The 22,628-nt window shown below is 32.7% G+C and overlaps 1 protein-coding gene across 4 annotated transcripts in view; it reads right to left on the bottom strand.

Annotated features, from left to right (window-relative positions):
• VPS54 (VPS54 subunit of GARP complex) overlaps window positions 1-22,628 on the bottom strand; it is a 102,062-nt gene that overhangs the window by 45,759 nt on the left and 33,675 nt on the right. For all 4 annotated transcript variants that reach the window (XM_069494556.1, XM_069494558.1, XM_069494555.1 and 1 more), the window contains 5 exons: window positions 21,536-21,614; window positions 18,889-18,923; window positions 16,101-16,232; window positions 12,493-12,878; window positions 310-436 (listed from right to left, as the gene is read on the bottom strand). In XM_069494556.1, the coding sequence (XP_069350657.1) occupies window positions 310-436; window positions 12,493-12,878; window positions 16,101-16,232; window positions 18,889-18,923; window positions 21,536-21,614 (759 nt within the window). The remainder of the gene's footprint in view (window positions 1-309; window positions 437-12,492; window positions 12,879-16,100; window positions 16,233-18,888; window positions 18,924-21,535; window positions 21,615-22,628) is intronic.

Genomic DNA, 22,628 nt, shown 5'->3' with positions numbered 1-22,628 from the left:
TGGAATATAAATTAATCCATCCTATATTTATATTTTGAACTTGGTTTGTAAGCTGTAAGGACCTCATTTTAACACTAATTTCTAATTAAGCTATAAAATTATTTTATTCTCTAGGTTCACTATCCCACAGGATAATAAACACTTATGGTACTTGCTAACGTCACATAGTGAAGGACTTCATAGGTCTGACAGACCTTAAAATTTAAGATAATTTTGCTTACTATAATCTGAGAAAAACAAGTTCTAAACTATTAGGGAATTAACACTAAGCAATGACATCAATTTCATTCCACAGTTCAAAACACATACCTCTTCTAAAACTTGACAGTCATCTTCCAGTGGTCTATTTAAGTCACTGTGAGAATAAGTAGAAAACTCTGCAATCATCATTTTATCTATCAGTTTTTCTAATTCACAAAGCTGTGATCCCAAATGCCTATAGAGGAAGAGAAAAATGTTACATGTTATCTACTAAAAACCACAAATTTACTCCACAATCAAGGGAACTACTAGGCAAAACTTTTCCAGCTGACAGTACCTGTGCAATGTGATACTTATTAAAATATAGTCCTTTAACTTGCCAAAAGAATTGCAATGATTTCATTTCATCTTCCAAATTTTATTTTTCTTTGTATAGTTGACTCTTGAACAATGCAGAGGTTAGGGGTGCTGAATCCCTTGCACAGTTGAAAATCTGCATATAACTTTTGACTCCCCCAAAACTTAACAACTAATAGCCTACTGTTACCTGGAAGCCTTACTGATAACATAAATAATAAATTAACACATACTTTGTATGTTACATGTATTATACACTGTATTCTCATAATAAAATAAGCTAGAGAAAAGAAAATATTATTAAGAAAATCATAAGGAAGAGAAAATATATTTACTATTCATTAGATGGTAGATTCATAGAAGTGGATCATTATAAAGGTCATCTTCATGTTTAATAGGCTGAGAAGGAAGAAGAGAACTTGGTCTTGCCGTCTCATGGCAAAGGCAGAAGAGGTGGAGGAAGTGGAAGGGGAGGCAGGAGAGGCAGGCACACTTGGTATAACTTTACAGAAATACATCGTAATTTCTGCCTTTTTTGCTTTTTAATTTCTCTAAAAACGTTTGTTTTTACACAGTACCGATCTTTCTTCCACCGTCTGCTTTAGTTTCAGTGCCCACATGATAGAAGAGTCCATGTCATAAAAGAAGTCAAAGGCAGTCTTGAATAATTAGAACACTTCTGCCAGATTATCTAATGTCAATTTGTTTTCTGGTATTGTTTTTTCTATGTGTTCTTCCTCACTGTCTGGCACTAGTTTGTAAGCATTCATCTCTACCAAGACATCTTCTAATAATTCCTCTGGTGTAGTGTCTATTAGCTCCTTAATTTCTCCAAGATCCACATCTTGAAACTCTACATCCCACATACACACACACACCTTTCTTTGCCATATCCACAATCTCTTTTATGATTTCCGTGACTGACTCTGTCGTTAATCCTGTGAAGTCATGCACAACACCTAGACACAGTTTTCTCCAGCAGGAATTTATTGTTTTAGGTTTGATAGCTTTTACAGCTTTTTCTGTAACAACAATGGTGTCTCCAATGGTGTAATCCTTCCAGACTTTCATGATGTTCTTTCAGGGTTCTCCTCCATAGCATTGACAATCCTTTCCACAGAGCACAGTGTGTAATGAATGATAAAGATCCTTATGATCCCCTGATTTAGAGGCTGGACTAGAGATGTTGTGTTTAGGGGCAAGGAGACCATTTTAACACCTTCGGTTTTGAACTCATGGGGTTCTAGGTTGTCAGACGCATCATCCAATGCCAAAAGAACTTTAAAAGGCAGTCCCTTAATGACAAGGTACTTCCCAACTTCAGGGACAAAGTACAAATGCACTAATCCAGAAAAACAGTTCTCATCCAGGTCTTCTTCTTGTACATCCAAAAGACTGGCAGCTGGTATTTATTATCTTTTCCCTTCAAAGCTCCTGCATTATCAGCTTTATGGATAAGGTCAGTCCTGATCATAAACCCAATTGCATTTGCACAAAACAGTAGAGTTAGACTATCCCTTCCTGACATAAATCCCAGTGCTCGTTTCTCTTCCTTACTACTGTCCTTTGTGGTGTTTTTATCCAGAACAGGGGACTTTCTTCTACACTAAAAACCTGTTCAGGCAGATATTTTTTCTCCTCGATGATTTTCCTAATGGGATTTGGGAACTCTGTTGCCTCTTGGTTGACAGAAGCTGCTTCTCCTGTTAACTTGACATTTTTTAAGCCAAATCTCTTTCTAAAATTATCAAACAATATCCTTTGCTGACATTATATTCTCCAGCCTTAGATCCTTCACCTTCCTCTTGCTTTAAGTTGTCATATAATGACTTTGCTTTTTCTCCAATCATAGTAGAATCTATAGGTTTGCCATCTTACAGCAATCCTGCACTCACATAAAAGCTGCATTTTCAATATGAGATAAAAAGGTATTTCGTAAAATGTGCAAGGCTTTCACACCTGCTGGTGTAGCTGTGGCAACAAATTCATGAATTTCCTTTTCTTTTTTTACAATGGTCCTTTTAAACTGGATTCACTTATCTTGAAATAGCTGGCAACTGCAGCTGCAGACCTTAATCTAGCGTGCATATCAAGCAATTCAATATTTTCTTGTAATGTCATGATTTTCTTCTGCTTCTTGGGAGCAGTTCCAGCATCACTAGTGGCACTTCATATGAGTCCCACGATGTTATTCAAAGTTTGTGGTTTGCACTAAACACGATGAAAAATACACAAGAACCATGAGAGATCACTTTTTACTATCATACATAATTTACTGGAGAGATGAACTGCTCATGCAGAGATGATTAGTGTCACATGGCATTTTAAATGGATACTTGCAACACTTCAGCTCATCACAAGAGCAACAGGAGGTGGCTATGAAATTATTATGCAATATATGCTATAGTGAATTTTTTGCAGTTATGATTTAATACTGTATGAATGATTCCATGTATGGTCTAAGTTTTGATAAATATAAAGTTTTTATAACAGATTTGTGTGCATTTTGTGGTAGTATAATAATGGACTAGTATCTATGTATATTTTATGCATTCATGACATATCTTAACTTTCTTTTAATTTTTTAAATATTTCTAGGCTATGCAGTTTGTGAGGTTTTTTCAAATTGTTGCAAACTTCCAAAAAATTTTCCAATGTCTTTATTGAAAAAAACCTGCATATACCCATGCAGTTCAACCTTGTGTTGTTCAAGGGTCAACTATATATCTTTAACCTGTAAACAGTTAAATGCATTCTAGAAAACCAGGTTACCTCATTAATTTTGTGACTACATTTCATGGACAATATACTCAGATATTTTAAGTCTTTTTCTTATTAACCATTTACTGTATATCAATGGTGGTAGCTCCCCAGCCATTCATTTATTCAACAAATAGAAGTGCCTACCATGTGCCAGGCCTTGTTCTGGGTGCAAATAAATAAGACAGTCTGACTTAATTCAATCTCTGTCACAATAAGCTTGAGTTACTGTGCAACATCCCTCAGGTCATTAAAATGAAAGTCATTAGAACACAAAACTGAAAAGTGTAAGAATGAAGTACTTTCACATATAAAGGGATTTTTGCCACACAATCTAATAGCTTCATAAAAGCAATCAGCTGAAGAAACTTAGATAACTTAGCTGGTCCAAAGTATTTCAAAACTTAAATAAAATAGGCCAATGGAAAAATCTGTTTATTCCTCAGGGAAAAAAAAAATTTTTAAAAGCTCTATCTTCTGGGGCAATTTTAAAACATTTAAATATAAATGATTAAATTTAAATAAAAAACAAAACATTTTAAATATATCTATACCACATTTACTTGAAAAAGAAATCCTTAATATTGGCAACTGTCTTTACTAAGAAAGAAGAGATGTAGCACAATTTTTAAAAAATTAGTTAAAACCATTTGACCTTTTCAATAGATGCCTTCTTCTTCTTTTATAAACAACATATGGTAAGTAGGGGTAGTGATAATTTTGAAACAAATCTGATAAGTGAAATAACATATTAATAGTTTGCATTTTGCAATATGAAAATTATATTTCCTGTAGCTAATTAGAAGACTAAAAAGATTCTCATCAATGGCACTGACATCTCACAATAAACTAATTTAGAACATATCCACTAGTACAAACTAAAACATTGCCATAGAGGAATTTGGCGGCATCAAGCAAAATTACATAGGCAATTACCCTTTGACCTAGGAATCCCACTTAGAATCAGTATCAAAGATGCACTGGCAAAAATACAAAAGAACATATGTTGATTGCAGTACTGTTGGTAACTGTAAAGAAATGGAAACAACCCAAACGTTGACCAATAAGGAACTAGTTGAATAAGTCATAATACATTCTTAACTAATTACATACATTTAAAAGAATTGATAAATACCTCTATATACTGCTCTAGAGCAGTTTCTCAATCTTTTTATTATTGTCCCTCGAGAAACCTTTTTAGATATTTTTATTCCTAATCACACACACACATTTTCCATCAAATTTAATACCACAGATATGGCCCTTTGGAGGGCCACAAACCATTGTAATATCCAAGATTTTTTTTTCACTCTTCAAGAACCAATTTTTGCCCTCTTGGGGTGATATCTCCCATTGAGAACGCATGCTATAGTGCATGGTACAATATCCAGGGTGTATCATAAGGTGAAAACAGCAAGCTGAAGAAAAGTATGCACAGTGTGCAAATGCTTACCTAAGGTGAGAGACAGAGGGACGGATAGAGAGAAATTAAACTTTTTAAAATCGTGACTTATGGTGGGGATGGGAGGAATATGGGGTCATATTGATACTTTCCATTTAAATTCAGAACTGTAGGGTTTTTAATTCTTCAATCTTACATATGTATCTCCTTTTGGCCAGTCTGAAAACTGTGGTTCCTAATGACACCAACATAATTTCTCACTTGTTTTATCCCACAATATACACATAATGATCCCCAAACAATATTATTATTACAAACAATATAGGATTTTTTCCCTTCTTTTACTTAAGATCTATCCCATGTGGGATGAACAGTTAAATTACTCTTTTAAAGTCATCTGAAAAGGAAAATTATCTTCTAGCTCTAATCACTACAGAAGCCTAGAAATAAAGACCAACCTAGTGAGCAAAGGACATTTCGAGTACCTAGACAGATTTTTAAATACCACTTCCTACTAAAAGAAACTAGGGTTTTGTTCCTTAGACAAATATATAATGTAAGTATCTTATCATAACACAAAGTAAGAAAATTATCAAGGACTACTTATGGAATCTTGTCAAAAGGATTCAAAGATGAACTTGAGGGGGTTCCTTAAAAGGACAATTTGAATGTTGATAAAAATAAAAATAGCAAAGAACTTAAATACTTCAAATGTATATAAATCCATGTATTTATTCTACTTTAAAAAACCTCATCAGTCATCTTTGGAGGATGCTAGATTTCCAATTCATTATTTTGAAAATGCTAAATAAAGTGTCTAGTATTTATCCTGCCTATACTTATAAGAATTGTCCTTCAAACAGTAACCAACTATTATGGAGAAACATCACTTTATAGAAATATTCCAATTAATAAGTGAAAAAAATAGTATACAATTAGCACATCATGATTTATAACTCATAATTAATGATAAATCTAGGCAATGACCATCCAATGGCTACTAATCATAAAGAGACTTTTTATGCTCAACTGAAATACACAATTATTAGATGCTCCTGTCAAAGTAAAACTTAAATCTGATCAAGCTTTTAAATCTAACTACCAATTACAGAAAATATAAGTAAAAGAATAACATGCTAAACGTGGGAATGCAGTTGGCAAAATCCAGACTGTGAGAAGACTCCAAGACAACCCAATTTCTTCAATAAACATTTTCAATGGGAGAAAATGAGAATGGTGAACTACACACCAAAATACATTTGAGATCTATCAACCAATTTCAATGTATAGATATTATCTGGATCTTGATTCCAACAAGCACCCTATAAAAATGAATTTTGAGACAAACGGAAATCTGATCACTAACTAGGTATTTGAAAATATAAATAAGAGTTACATTTTTTAAAAATCCTTATCTTTCAAAGATCCATAATGAAATATTCATAAATGAAATGAAATAATGTTTGGGATTTGTTTCAAAATAATCCAGGAGAAGTGGGAGGGGTGTAGATAAAACAAAAAAAAACTTGGCCATGAGCTGATAACTCATAGTGATATATAATATATCCAGCTTCCTATAATTCTCTTCATATAGTATAACTTCCTTCATTTTTGTGTATGTTTGAGTTTTCAATAAGTTTTTTAAAAAACAGTAACAGAGTAGGATATAAATTTATACATAACTTCAATGTTGCTTGATTCTTAATTTTTATAAAGATCATAGATTCCTTTTTAATGCATATCAGAGGTTAACATCCAGGCATGTTTTACCTCCAGGTATGAATAGTCTTTGACAAATCACCATAAAGAATTATGGTGGGAAATCCATATGATTGCACCTACTGATATTTAGGCACCAAAGTAATAAAATTCTTTGTCATTTCAGTATAACTTAAATGTAAGGTTTTATTTGACCTTAGATATTATCTTAAATAACATGAGCAGCATTTTTATGCATTCTTAAACTAATTTAAAGTCTGATTAATCTAATATAGATTATATAATTAATTTAATAAAGAACTTCAATATTAACACCAAATAGTATTTATTATGTAATCACAGGTATCTGATACATGTATATGTAAGAATTTATCTAAACAAATTCTTAAACACAACCTCCAGAACTATAATGTCCTTTAAGATTCAACTATTCATCCTTGCTCTAATTATTCTTTTTGCATTCTTGACTACTTTGATAACAGATGCAATAATTGTCTGTGCGTTATTAACCTTAACAAAAATATTTAATAGTGGATGAATCTGCTAACAGTTTACTTTAAAAGCACGTATCCTAATAATCACATATAGTAATTTACAGTGGCAAGAGAATCTTCTGAAAAGACAAGTAACTAAAATATCACTTTCTGAAAAAGTATGTCAAGTCCATATATCCAACTAAATAAATTGGAACAATTCAAATACTTTCTACTTAGATATGCCTCAATTTTTACATTAATTCAGATTTTCTACTAAGCTGTATGTTCAATACAGTGACCTTTGTGCTGTTTTTATCAGAGAAACTTGTGTATCAATAAACTCTACAGTAAATCTAGTTTCATCAAATAGCAGAAAGTCCAATTTCTTGGCTTCATTCCATAACATACAACGTGGATGTTTTCTTACTATAATGTTTTGAAGTCTAAATTACGGGAGATTATTTCAGGATCAAATAATATGTAAAATACCCTTTGATATATCCAATAATAAAAATCCCTTAAATGGAATCCCAAGTGGCTCTGATCAATGATACTGTAATAAACTGGAATTTATAATAAACTCTAAATGTTTTCCACCTTTTCTTTCAAAAAAAAAAAAAGAAGGCTTACAACCAGAAAATAAGCTAGTTTCAGTAATTTTTATCCTAAAATCAATTACTATGGTAGTTCCTGGCTCAGTAAACCTATAGCTCAACTGCCCACAGTTTTAACATCTCTTGTACTATTAAATTAGCATTGATGTTCACAGAGATCCACTTGAGGTCCCATAAGATCCTCAAATAAATACATTAAAAAGAAAAACTCTCAGGTCCAATGAGACCTACATTAAATCTCTACTCTATTGTTTTACAACTTGCTGTATGACCTGAAGCAAGTTATCTAAGATTTTTAAGCCTATTTCCCTATCTATAAAAATGAAGATACCATTATCTATTTCATAGGGGTTTTTTTTTGCGGGGGGGGGGAGTCAAATAATACACGCAATATACTTAGCACAGTACCTGGTATGGAGTAGTAAAGTATTCAATAAATGTCCTCAGTTGTAGGGTGGAGGCAGCAGTAGAGTAATTGTGGTAGTAAGTAGTAAGAAAATAACATTAACAATGATGAAAACTAAAGGAGTTTCTACATAAAGCTTTACAGTAAGAGTAAATAACAACATTACAGTCCTGAACTTCAAGGTAAATGAAGGTTTTCTATATCAAAACCTATAAGATATCAACGTTCAGATGTATTCTTAGGCCCGTATGAGATTTCTGTATTATATCTGCTTAAGCATTTGAATTCATTAGCCTCAGCAATGACATCAGTATAGAGCACAAACGATATATATTACTTCACTGATTATCATTTTATTGGTAAAAGATAGCAGAATTTCATTTCATAAGTAATCGTTAAAAATATATATGTCCTAATAATTAAAAATGTCCAATTTTGCAACAATTTAGGCAGTAAAATCTTTGAAAATTATAAAATCAACAAATGTACAAAGGAGTCATTGTAATAATTATGCATTATGCAATGAGTCAAAATTTCCCAATGTGAAAAAGAAAATTACCCTTCAGATTCAGCAGAAGGGATCAAACTTTGGAATTTTTACATTGCTATCAGATACATTGTACTCACTAGCAGAAACCTCTTTGAATAGAGACAGGAAGATGTTAAGTTGAATATTTTGTTTTAAAAGGAATAAATTTATGTAGGAAGATATTACCACTTTAATTCTAAATCCTGAAAAAGTAGAGTACCCAATAGTGATTATAAACTAGGCTTCTAAATTTTGGTGCGCATTAGAATCTCCCCAAGAGCTTTAAAAAAACACAGATGCTCAGGCCTTACCCTCTGGGAAGTCTGATTTAATTGGTTTGGTTGGGATATGGCATACTTTTTTGAAGGCTCTTCTAGGGATTCTATTATGCAGCCAAGATTAAGAACCACAGTCATACACAAACTATAAGGGACAATAATTATGGAAATAATTATGGTTAATTAGGGACAATAATTACTGAAAGAAATAAAAGACAGAAAAACAGGATGGTTACAAAGTGTCAAAATACATTCAGCAATAAACTAGATAGTTCATAGATTTCACAAATATTTATTAACATGTGTATGATACAGATCTTGTCCAAGATATTTAAAGCCCAATAAAAGGATTTAAAATAAAAACACAAATGATGATAAAACATGATAGAATGCTGTATAATTTCATTAGAGAGTATAATCAAAGTATTCTGGGAGTTCACAAGTCACAAAAAAAGTTTATACAGAAAATAATTTCAAGGTCAAAAATATAGAAAGAATGAGAAAAAAAGAAAACATAAGCATTACTTATTATCATTGACTAGAAAAAATATGATGTTAGGTTAACAATACATAGAAAATGGTACACAAATAAAGATATTTAAGTTCTTTAAAAAAACAGATTTGCCTTTGTGGTAATTTGACTATTGGAAGATTCTGGTATAAAAGTTCCCTTTAAAAGCAATAGAGAGAACATTGTAGCCAAAAGCAAAACTTGGACTAAACTATAAAATGGAAAGACTACTAACAAATTAATTCAATAGAGTCCTTTGGCTCTTCCACTGAGAGAAAGATTTCATATTTCAAGTAAGACCTATGCTTTTCTAAGATATATCCCACAAAAATGACTAAAAGTTAGTCTCTGATATGAAAAAAAGAGAAAAGTGTGTTAAATTCAAGTAGAATATTTCTTATCCTCCTAGTGGGAGAGCATAATCATTTTAATAAACTAAGGAGAACACAATTTATACTACTAATGCTTATAGTAGACAAGATACCTGTAACACACGCTCTCCTGATTGATTAGACAAAAACAATAAAGTCCAAAACTAATTCTTATGCTTCCAAATAAAGTTAAATGGCCTTAAAAATATCTGTGAAGCTATATAAGAAAGCAACTAATATTGATATTTAACAATCTTATAGCAAAAGGAAAGATAAGGTCAAGAAAGTAAATCATCAGACAGAATTTGACAGAAATTTAAAACAAAAAAATTGAGTTACAAGAAGCCAGTCTTAAACTATTTCAAGTATGATTCGTTATTCTTACTTGATTAGAAAAATATTTTCTCATAGAGTGCTTCTATTTTTGAAAATTTGCTTATGAATATGTTTATCAGAAGTTAGAAACTCAAATTCTGATATCAAACTTTTACACAGTTATAAACATATTGAAACTGAATTTGGTAGGCAGCTTTATAGAAATGTTTTACATGAAGAATAAACATGCTTTACCCATGGGTAGGTTCTAAAAAAGATAACAGTAGAAAGATATTTGAGCAAAATGTAGACAATCAGAACACTTGAAAGTCTTTTGGAAAATCTTATACATTTTTTAATGAACAATATTTTGTCCTTTAAGGTGCAAAAAAACCGTAAGTATGAAAATAAAGGTAAGCTCTTCCTTGGGCTCAGAATAAGTTTGAAAATAAAGATAAGCTCTTCCTTGGGCTCAGAATACACACACAATTACAAAATTTTCATTCTGTAGTCCAATAAATCTTAATCTATTGAGAATAAATATCCAACCCTGTTCTTAAAATTTTTCCAGATAGCTTTGGATAACTATACTTTTCATCAGTATTACTAAGCATAAACTTATGAGTCAAGGAAAATAAAATAAACTACATGAACTTTGGGGTAAAAAATACAACAGTTTTAGAATTTGTGTTTGGCAAGCAAGCATTCAATCTTTGGTTCTATTTCTCAGCATTGTACTACCCAGGGGATATCAGCTCCCAATTCATCAACATTAATGATATTATATAGTATGTGACAAGTGAAAAACACACAGCTTCTGTCATTATAGAAGTCCATTTTTCTAAAGTAATGACAAAATTGATACTATTTACTGAAAAATACATACTACACACAAATTCAAAAGAGAGATATACTTAAAATTTCAGAGATGAAAGGGAAATTAAAAATCATTTAGTCACTTTGGGTTCCATTCAGGAGAATCCAAAGTAGGCTTCAAAAGACCATGAATCACCCAAAATTGATTGCAAAATTTTATGTACAGGTATATTTTTATGGAAAGACGGTCTAACAATAGCTTTCAATAGACTCTCAAAGAGGTTTGTGATTCAAAACATTTTCCCTAATCATCCAAGTCTGGATTACGTCCTTCCCCTGTGGTCAGAGCTCCACAGCAGTATGTACGTTCACCATCATAATGCATTGCACTGTATCATAACTGTATAGTAATTTGTTTTCCTCCCCCTGCCAAATAAATTGTAGAAACTCTTCGAGCAGAGAGCATCTCTGCTTTATTCATGACTTATTCCCAGTATTCTGCCTGGTGTCTGACATGTAATAGGTGCTCTACAGCCATTTTTTGAATGAAGGAATGAATGAATCCATCAATTTTTCACCTAATTAAATTCTGTTCAAGTTAAACAAAAATACATTCTAAAAGAAATGTTTAGGCCGGGCACAGTGGCTCATACCTGTAATCCTAGCACTCTGGGAGGCCAAGGCGGGAGGATCGCTTGAACTCAGAAGTTCGAGACCAGCCTGAGCAAGAGTGAGACCCTGTCTCTACTAACACTAGAAAAATTAGCCAAGCTTGGTGGCATAAGCCTGTAGTCCCAGCTACTAAGGAGGCTGAGACAGGAGGATCGCCTGAGCCCAGGAGTTTGAGGCTGCAGTGAGCTATGATGACGCCACTGCGCTCTACTGGGGGTGACGGCGTGAAACTCTATCTCAATAAATAAATAAATAAATAATTTTAAAAAGGTCTAATTACATATCCTTAGTCAATAAGAATTTATAATTCAATTAAAATAAGTTTATTTTGAAACTAACTTTTCTAGAATATATTAAGTTATATAGCATATCTTTCATAAAACTTCTTTGTAGTTACTTAGTAGTACATGGTTTGAATGGGTTTCACAGCAGATAGAAACTTCTACAAGGACACTAAAAGCCTGCTTACATGAATGAAATTCTGATGGCTTGCAATTGGTCTATCTATAAAATAAATATTTTGAAATAATTTCACATAAAATATCTAGAATCATCATCTTAAAGGTATTTTCAAGATAAAAACTTAGGAGAAATTGGGTCTTTTCTATCACCATGTGGAATTTTTAGCAATATGATAAATAGACTGCAAATCAGAAATGAATTTTAAAAATTATTCAATTTAAAATCTATTAAAGGACTTTTTAAATTAACTTAATTTTAAATATATTGGTATTCCCCTCTACCTTGATCTACCATCTTGACACAAAGTTATTTCAACATTTCCAAAATGTTATTTTCAATGTGTGACTGGCCTTGCATTTATTTCATCTACTAGAAATTTTCATTTTGCTTCTCCATCCAAATGTCTCTGTATATATTATTCCTTATGGGTTTTGATTACTTTGCTAATACTAAAATATCAGAATAAATGACATTATTAAACAGATCAATCTGGAAGAAAAAATACCCATTAACTTTGAATATGTTCATACTTTTAACATAATATGCTAAAATTTGTCCTTTAAAAATTTCTAACATTTCTAATGGCTTACTTAATGGACATACCGGAAACTGTGAATGCCCTGAAGTTCTTGCTGTAGAACCTCTTGCGTTGTTGCTATTAAGTCCAGTGCTCCAACAAATTCAGAAGTAGATAATAACACCTGTACTGTAGGCTGAGTCTGGTGTACAGTGGCCATTAACTTCAGTTTATTGTACACTTTAACACAATTATTTCTGGTGAGTGCCAGTCTTAAAATGTGTAGTGATCCTTCACACATTACTTTATCAATCTGTGCGATTTTATCTCGAAGCATTTTTACAGCCTGGGAAGTTTTCTTGAGGTAGTCCTGCAATTCATGTTGAGAGGTCATTGCATGAAAAAATGCTTCTGAACGTAGAGAGATCTGGTGAGCAATGTTTACTTCCACAATATCCAGATAATGGCTCAGCTTAAAAGGGAAGGAAAAAAAATTATGGAGTATTATAAGTATACCTTCTTGGACTATCCAAATGCTTTCTGAAAATGAAAATAAAAGATCTCTGTATTTTAAATTCCATTGTGTGAACTGTTGATTGTGAGACCCTTGGAATTAGGCACAACAAAACGGAAGGGAGATGAAAGGTGCAGCCCAAAGGTTAATAAATATAAAACAAAAGAGTAGAAGTTGATTTACCACCTTCCTCCATTCCTGCCACTACTACCCTCCAAACATCAACTCCTTTCTAAAAGATAAGAGTATCCCACAGCCATCTCAGATTATAATTCTAGTTTGAAAAGTTCTAAGATATGAGAAAGAATGCTCTCTTTACCCCCACTAACATCACACATCACTTATCTGATGGAATAGATGACTAGAGTTTCCATTTATTGAACTCCTCCTTCTATGTGATACCAGGCACAGGTATTTTATATACACCTAATTTTTCTAATTTTAACAATCTTTGAAAACGGGTATTATTATTCTCATTTTACAGGTGAAAAAACTCAGAGACATTAGATACCTTGAATAAAGTCATGTGGTTAGTAAGTAGCAAAACTAAAATATAAACCCAGGTCTGTCTCACTCAAAACTGAAGCTCTTTCTACTGGACCATACTGTCTCCAAATGCTAAAGAATCCACAAAAGACAGACTGGCGGTTCAGTCACAAATTATAGAAAGCACTAGGATTCATTTGGATCTTTTTTTCTTCAGCCTGCTTATTTTACATGTCAAAAATGATTCTTTTATCAATTAGTAAAATTCAGTTTATTTCCAATGTATTTTCCTCTTAAAAGGTTATTACCAAATACCTTAAACAATTAGTTCATGTATATTTTATTTGTAATACTACCAAGATTAATTCTTACAGTGATATATATTAAAAATATCTTCTAAATTTCAAATATGAACTTCTAAAACTTGATTTGTCTTTTCTTCCTGTCCAACTGCATAAGCCTTTTTTATCTACATTATCTTTCTGTTTCTCTCCCATTTTTTTTTAGCAATAACTTATAGCTCAGACTTTAGACATTATCTCTGAATATCTCAGGAGAATTCATAGCATTTAGGACTTAGACGATTAGAAGAGATTATTTAGTCATCAAATCTGTTTCCTTAAAACCATACAGTAGCACTCGTATCTTCAATAACACTCCTTCAATAATTTTATTATAATATCTAAATAGTTATAAACAAGAAATTTTTCCACAGTTTAAATCTCTTGAGTTTATGCCCTTTTGTGTTGTTCTTTGCATCCTCAATACAGCTGTATATTTATTTACCTAAAAAAGTAGCATGGGCACAAATGTATGAGGGTAGATTGCACACTAAAGTAGACTCAATTCTTAAAATAGTAAATGGAAAATGGATAATTCCTTTAGTACAGTGTTACTTAGAATATGGGTTATATGCCATATAACAGTCTGTGGACTGTTTAACATGGCCAAAATAAAATAAGGAATTTTGCTGGAAAATAAATCAACTACATCACTACTAAGCACATTTCATTTTTTTTCCATAGACCTTCTTAATAAAGGAAACAGTACAGTGATTTGTATTCCAGTGCAAACTCCTTATCTCATTGCAGCCCAGCACTTGGGGCAGTACTATAATAGGATACAAATTTCTTGAATTCTGGTTGTAGCATCACCTCTCTTTAAAGCTAACAAGATAAACTAGTTGTTGTCTAACATAAAGAGAGTTTGAAAGTCCTCTTTTGGAGTCCATTCCATTCCTATTCTAAGAACAGAGTAGAACAAAAAGGAGTCAGAATGTAAATATAGCAAACTTGATTCTACAACTTACAAATAAAAAAAAATTCCACGACTTTAGTCACTTTAAAGATTCAGCATGAAAAAAAGCACTTCATTTGAATTTCAAAGATTTTTGGAATTTATCAATATTCCATTGATCTATTCTTTTCAGAGGCATATAAAAATTTTCACAATTATTTCATATTAAAATGCTATAAAGGAAATAATTTTTAAAGTGTTCCTAAAAATATCTCTATAAATTGATAAGATTTTTATTGGCTTTTGTTAAGGTATTATTCTTTTTTCAAGGTATTATTCCACCAAGACATATACTTAGAATGTAAACAAGCGGTCTAGGAGCAACAAGCCTGTGTCTACAAATCCACGGTTTTCATCAGATTTATGAATCTGTTGTTACTCAATGAAACCTTTTATAGATAAAAATGTTGTCAAAGGAAAAAGTTAGCTCGTTTTCATTTGTGAGAAAAGGAACACTCATGATTCTTTATCCACATTTCTTCTCTCCTTCCCCAAGCTAGTCTTTTCTTCAGTTTGTGTAGACTGGATCTAGTTTATTAAATACTCTTCCTGAGACATGCTTTCAGATTGCCAAGGGATGTCACTAGAGTGAAACAAAATGATTTCTTCTCATTTTAAAAACCACAGTCAATTTTAGAAAAACTCTAAACAGAATGCTGGGAAACGAGAGAGATCAAAGGTCTTTACTACCATTCAAGTTTTATAAGATTCTCAACATGTAAATTATTTTTAAAGTTCTAAATGTTAAATGACTTTCAAGATGTTGACTCATGAAACACAGAACATCGTAAAAGTTAAAGAACTGCTGACTAATAACATGCAAAAGACGAGGCTTTACAAAGCTCAAATTTAACTAAGATATCTTTACTTCAAAATAATCATCTTTACTAGTGAAAATGAGGAAAAACAGTACCTCAGGGAAAGAGGGTTTTCTGTGCTTTAAATCATTCTTATAAAATTTGCCAAAATTAGCAATATATAACTGAAATGTTTGGGATAAATGCAAAGAAATTCATTGTGTTATTTCCCTCTCTCTTTTTTTTTTTTTTTTTTTTTGAGAGACAGGGTCTCCTCCCTCTATTTGCCCAGGATAGAGAACAGTGGCCATATCTGTGTTACCTAACATATCTTTTCAATTAAAATTCCATCAACTGCTATTTCAGGTAAGTAGCACTCAAACAGTAAATTTTTCCTTTTTCACCAGCACAATTTGTATTTCATTGAACTAAAATGCTATTAGTTTATCAGTTAAGATTGGAAGGTTTATAATTATCAGTAACAACAAAAATGAATTTAAAATAAGTAGAGCTTACTAAATAACTAAATCTGAAACCACACAAATAGTACCACTTAAGCAGAATAGCATTTTCTACATGGAAAAAGGCAAAGAGAAATTACCTTTTCTTGAAGCAACTTTGAGGAAGCTGCATCACGATTTCCTTTTCCACCAGCAGTATTAAAATGAGACCATGGTAAAACTGAATTAAAAGTTAAGGAATCGTCCAAGGCAAAATCTGGTTTCATAAAAATCTATTTAAAAAAATGCATTTCCTTCAATTAGATTAACATTTTCTTTATATCCATTATCCCTTCTAACATCACAACCACCAAACAAAAATTAACTTGGACCTTGAGTATGAACAGCAAAAGCAAATGATAATGTCTGAGTTATTTACATAAATATCTGTATGAGAAAAATGTATAAATAATATCTCATCAAGTTTAAAATGCTCATAAAAGATAGAAAAATATTTTTTGCCTTTACAAGGGAGATGATCATTCCATACTACGTGATCAAACTCACTAATGCAGTCCTACCAGGCCCATTCCAAAGGAAGATACAATACTTATCCTAAAATTTCCATATTATTTCCCACTGATAGCAGGTTTTTAAAATGCCAAATATCAATTTCTCTAACTTATATTTCTATTTTCTCCTGCTCAAAATTCTTTCAAAATTAGCTTTTTAGATTAAACATCCAATAAATTTAAAACCAAAAAAAATTTAATTTTGTGAACAGACTACTCCGTTTCCCTTCCATATCACAACCAGCTAGGGAATAATAAGACCAATCTTTTATTATTTCCTAAATACTCCTTTAATCCCTCTCTTCTCTATCTCTACAGCATTCATCAACTCAGCCCTTCATTATCTCTGTATTACAGTAAATAGCTAGCTACTGATGTCCTTCCCTAATCTATCCCCTATACGGCTGTCAGAGATACCCTTCTAAAATGTCAAGTATAACTGTTTTAATGTCCCTGTTTAAAACTCTCAAGGGATTGTCAATATGACCCACAGACCAAACTAATTAAAATGGCATCCAAAACTCCTCATTTTATTTTGGACCCCAGTTATGTCTTTCTATCTTGCCATTCCCACTATTTACACTTTATTTTCTAGCAATACTTATTATCTTCCATACCTTCTTAAGCTTAAGTATCTTCATATACATGCTTTTGGCCTAGAATGCCCTTCCTTGTCTATCTTCCTAAAGAACATGACCAAATCAAAAGGCAAATGTGTCTCTGTGCATGATAAAGATTAATTATCCCCACTTCTGAACACAAATATTCCATGTATACTTAACTATTTGAATCATACTTTACAGAAATTATTTATGTAATATGCATATCCCTCCCTGGAGGCCATATGTTCCTGTAGTGTTGGACTTACAGCTTATTAATCTTTATATCCCTAGCACCTAGCATAGGGCCTAAAACATAGTTCAATCAATTAATTAATTAATTTCTATGCTATATTTTAATTAGTGATTCATCTCACCTATATCCAAAAATTAGGATGAATATGATAGGGAACATCTAACTAGGGATATGAGTAAATTTTCTAATACCCATTTTGGTATTATAATTAAAAGTGTTGATTAATTCAATAATTACTGACTGTCTTAACACTAGGCATGGAGCAGGAAACAAAGATAAATTATTACATGGGTCCTAATCTCAAAGATCTTCAGTCCAAGGGATGAGATAAAATGTGTATATAAAATCTTACAAGAAGAAGAGGGACAAATGCTTTAAGGGGAGGGCAGGGACAGGGGGGAATCTCAGATAAAATATCATAGGAATTTGGCAAAGGGGCCAAGTATCTTCAGTTCGGAGGAACAAGAAAGTACTCATGTAAAGTTGCCATATTAGCAAAAGATTGTAGAGAATTAGATATGAGAATATGAGGGAAAAGTCTTCCAGGATGAAGGAACAGTGAAAGTAAAGCATGGAGCCAGCAAAAAACAGTGTGGCTGAAGAAAATAATGTATAAAGATTAGATGAAAGTAAACAATAAAGTGCCTGTAGCACTCTGGGAGGCCGAGGCGGGTGGATCCCTCGAGGTCAGGAGTTCGAGACCAGCCTGAGCAAGAGGGAGACCCCATCTCTACTAAAAATAGAAAGAAATTATCTGGCCAACTACAATATATATATAGAAAAAATTAGCCGGGCATGGTGGCACATGCCTGTAGTCCCAGCTACTCGGGAGGCTGAAGCAGTAGGATCACTTAAGCCCAGCAGTTTGAGGTTGCTGTGAGGTAGGCTGCCGCCACGGCACTCACTCTAGCCCAGGCGACAGAGTGAGACTCTGTCTCAAAAAAAAAAAAAAAACAAACGCACAGTAAAGTGCCTTAAAAGACAGCAGTTGAATTTTATTCTGTAGGAATCAAAGAACTTTAAAAATTATCTCCCTCTCCTTTTGTGTCTTTCATCTTTCTGCCTCTTTTTCACCCTAAAAAGCATTTGTCACAGCTTCTTTGAGAATCTGATAAAGGCAATGGCCTCTCTTCCCAGAAAAAGAATGCATCTATTACACATTGCTACAAAATTTTTCATACAAAGAAAATATCTCAATAGATTGAAGGGGTAGTATGACCAATAAAATTATTTTTTAGAATGGAGAGACTTAAACATATTTGTAGATTTCAGTGATGAGAAAGAGAATGATGATGCAAAAGAGAAAGAACATAAATACAATGTTTATTTGTCAATTAAAAATTTTTTTGGTTAAAAAAAAGAGAGAGAGAGAGAGAGAGAAAGAAGAAGTGACGCAACAAAGTTCCAGAAGAGGCAAAGTGGCCTAAGTGTCAAAAACAGCCAAATGAAAGCCTCTTATAAGGTAAAATTGAAGATTAAATAAATATTTAAAAATAGTTTTCTCATTTTTAAGCTTTGTTACCTTAGGTACTTGCTCCAGATCTGTCCTGGATTTATCTATAAGAAAAAGGAAAAAGAGAAATATAATTTTTTAAACTTGTTTTCATTTTACCTCCATAATTTAATTTACCAAAAATATATTTGATAGATTCAATATTGTACTGGATCACAACCAAATAACTACTGAAGTTTCTTCCTTCAACAAGTATCTATCAAGCACCTATTATATGCCTAATGTAGGCAAAGCACTGAACAAGATATATTTCAAATAATTTTATATAATCAATTATATAGCAGTAATAAAACAACTAAATATGTTTCAAATCTTTTTTAAATAGACACAGGAAGGCTATCTTACTAAGGTTTGTTAAGATTAAATATGACATGCTATGTACTTTTTAAAAAATGAATTAAACTCTAACATAGGAATACTGTTTTTATTATTTAAAATATCCACCATCCCATCCAGAATTTATGATCAAACATTCCTTTTTAATACTATATTCATTTTCTTCTCAGACATCCTAGTTTGTATCACCCACAAACTTACCTTCAAATGAACCTACCTTACCTTTATCCTGCCAAACCAATATCAGATGAGGTACTCCTCTCTAAAACTAACCTTTCAGCATTTGTACTCCATCCCCTCCTACCTCTTCTATTAATATGAGCTTACTTCATCAGTTATTCTGCCTCTCTCTCCTATCTTCAACCTCTTCTCTTCTACTCTTTTATCTTTGCATACAAATATGCTCAGTTCTCTCCCATTAAAAAAAAAAAAAAAAAAGAACAAAAAGAGAAAGATAAAACCCAGGGCCAGGGCTAGGTTGAGGCATGGGAGATAACCTCAGTTGCAAAGGCACTCTCTCTCAAGGTTATGTTAATGCCTCTCTTGCCTCATCTAGTCCTGGCCATGAAAAAACTTTCTTCTACTCTGTTCCCTCTAATTAGTACCCTATCTCAAATCTTCAAGTCACATACATACCTACATTTCTTTCTCTTGGATTCTCTCCTTAATATATAGCATTGAGGTTTCTGTAACCACCACTCCAGCAGTCTAAATGCTCTCCCTAAGATCTCCTAAATGCCAAATCCAAGGAGACTTCTCAGTGTATAAATTGATCTATCCCTTAAGTATTCTGATATTGTAGACTAATCATTCTTATGTATCTAAAACTCTTACTACCTTTGATTTCTAAGATAGAATTCTCTCTTGGCTGACTTTCCTCTCTCTCCCACCCCTTTTTTAATCTGCTTCATTGTTATCTTGTCTTCTATCTTTCCCTTAAATGTGACAGCTTCATAGTGTTCCATCACCAGTCCTTTTCACTATTCACATCCTCCCTGGGTGATTCCATCCGTGACCTTGAATTTAAATACCATGTTAGCATATTGTCTGGCATATTGTCTATAATGTATACCATACCTACATCTTCAGCCTAGATCTCTCTTTCCTGAGCTTCAGGTCGCCAATCAGGTATGTCCTTCACTGCAAATTTGCAACTGAACCTGCCTGTAGCTCCTCCAAAATTCCTCCCATATTGCTTCTCTCACTGTATTGCACCTATCACCTTGCTAGTTGCTCAAGCAAGAAACATGGGATTTATCCTTGAATCATCTTGCTTTATTACCAAGATCTGACTGGCCATCAAAACCTGTGTCTCAGTCTCTGAGGTTTCTCTTAAAGGCCTAGTTTCCTCTCCATCTTCACTGTAACTGTTACTGGGATCACATCCTTTCTCACTTGTATTACTGCAGTAGCCTCCAACTGTCTCCTTGCCTCTAGTCTTAACCATCATCCCATAATTCATTACCTACAACTATTTTCAAAGTAAAATGTATAATCATAAATCTGATCATGCCCGGTTAAAAATATTTTATAGCTCTATACTGCCTTTAGAAAAAGTAAAATTCCTGATCATGGCATGCAAGGCTTCTCATGATCTGACCTTTGCCCATTGTTTCAGCCTCATCTCTTGCTCCCAGTACAGCCTGCATACTAAACTCTTGCAATTCCTTGAATATGCTATGTTCTCTCTTGACTCTATGGCTTTGTATAAACTGTTACCTTTTCCTGGAATTCCTTTTCCCACATAAATGTTTCATGTTAACTAGTTTAAAACACACATAATCATGAACTCTAGGAAGCCTTCTAAAGCTGAGTTAGGAACACTATACAACCTTACCACAGTGAACTTACTATTTAATATACAGTGCTGCAATTATTGATTTATTTTTTTAACCTTACTCAGGAGATCATCACCTCCTTGAGGACTGAGACTATTTCTTACTCATTTTTTTAAGTGTCTCACTATGTTGCCCAGGCTGGCCTCAAACTCCTGGGCTCCAGTGATCCTCCCACCTAAGCCTCCCATGTAACTGGGACTACAGGCACACACCACCACATCCAGCTTACTCATCTATTTTTAGGCAAAAAGGAAAGTACCAAGCACCAAGACACTAAATAAGTATTTGTTGAACTAAAAGATTACACTACTGTCAGACCCATTTTTCTCTTGAAAGTTTTTAGAAATTATAATCATAGACTATAAAAATTTTACCGGAAATAAAAATTATAGATATGACAGCCAAGAAAGTCCCAAAATTAAGATTTTGTTCATTAATATTTATGCTATGCTTTATTACCTACAAATAGCACATATTCATACCATGAGTATGTACAAGAGTCCTGTCAAAGGTATCTTTAGGAGGACAAATATTCTTGCATCTCTCATGAATCTTCTCTCTCTAATAAAAAGACAATAAATAATGTGATCAATTGAAATATGAGTATTCAAAGCATCAAAATGTTTCACAACAGAATATCAGAATACACCAAATTAGTTCTACAATTTTTAATATGAACTTACTATCCTCTTAAACTTAAATACAAATAACAAGTGTGCTTAATAAACCAAATACCACTATGAGATTTATAAACACCTATATACCTAACTTACCAACCTTATATAATTATAGAAAAATTCCCATACTTGGAATAAAGTGGGAAAGCAAATGGAAAAGCTTTAATTATATAACATAAATCAATTAAGAGAATGATTTTTTTAAAGGGGATTTATATATATTTATTTTGACATTAAAATGTCAATTTTTTATTTTGTAATTCATATGTTTAACATACAGTTTAGACTTAAGATTTCTTTAATCTTGTTGGAGGTCCCATTTTAGACTATTTGCTAATAATTTCCTTTTAGTAATTAATTAATTAATTTTTTTTTTATTTCAGCATATTATGGGTGTACAAAAGTTAGGTTACATATATTGCCCTTGCCCCCTCCCCGTCCCGCATCAGAGCTTCAAGCGTGTCCATTCCCTAGACGGTGCGCATCGCACTCATTATGTATGTATACACCCATCCCTTCCCCTCGGCACATCTGCCCGACACCCGATTAATGTTATGGGATACTAAATGAAGTATCCCAAGAATGGAAAAATGGTGAGTACACGTGGTGCTTATTTTTCCATTCTTGGGATACTTCATTTAGTAGAATGGGTTCCAGCTCTATCCAGGAAAATACAAGAGGTGCTATATCACCATTGTTTCTTATAGCTGAGTAGTACTCCATGGTATACATATAACACATTTATTAATCCACTCATGTATTGATGGGCACTTGGGTTGTTTCCACATCTTTGCAATTGTGAATTGTGCTGCTATAAATATTTGAGGGCAGATGTCTTTTTTATAGAATGTCTTTTGTTCTTTTGGGTAGATGCCCAGTAATGGGATTGCTGGATCAA

Source organism: Eulemur rufifrons, chromosome 19 (assembly GCF_041146395.1).
Source record: "Eulemur rufifrons isolate Redbay chromosome 19, OSU_ERuf_1, whole genome shotgun sequence".
NCBI classification, from domain to species: domain Eukaryota; kingdom Metazoa; phylum Chordata; class Mammalia; order Primates; family Lemuridae; genus Eulemur; species Eulemur rufifrons.
Note: the sequence above shows the minus strand (reverse complement) of the source record. Positions and strands in the feature narration are given on the sequence as shown.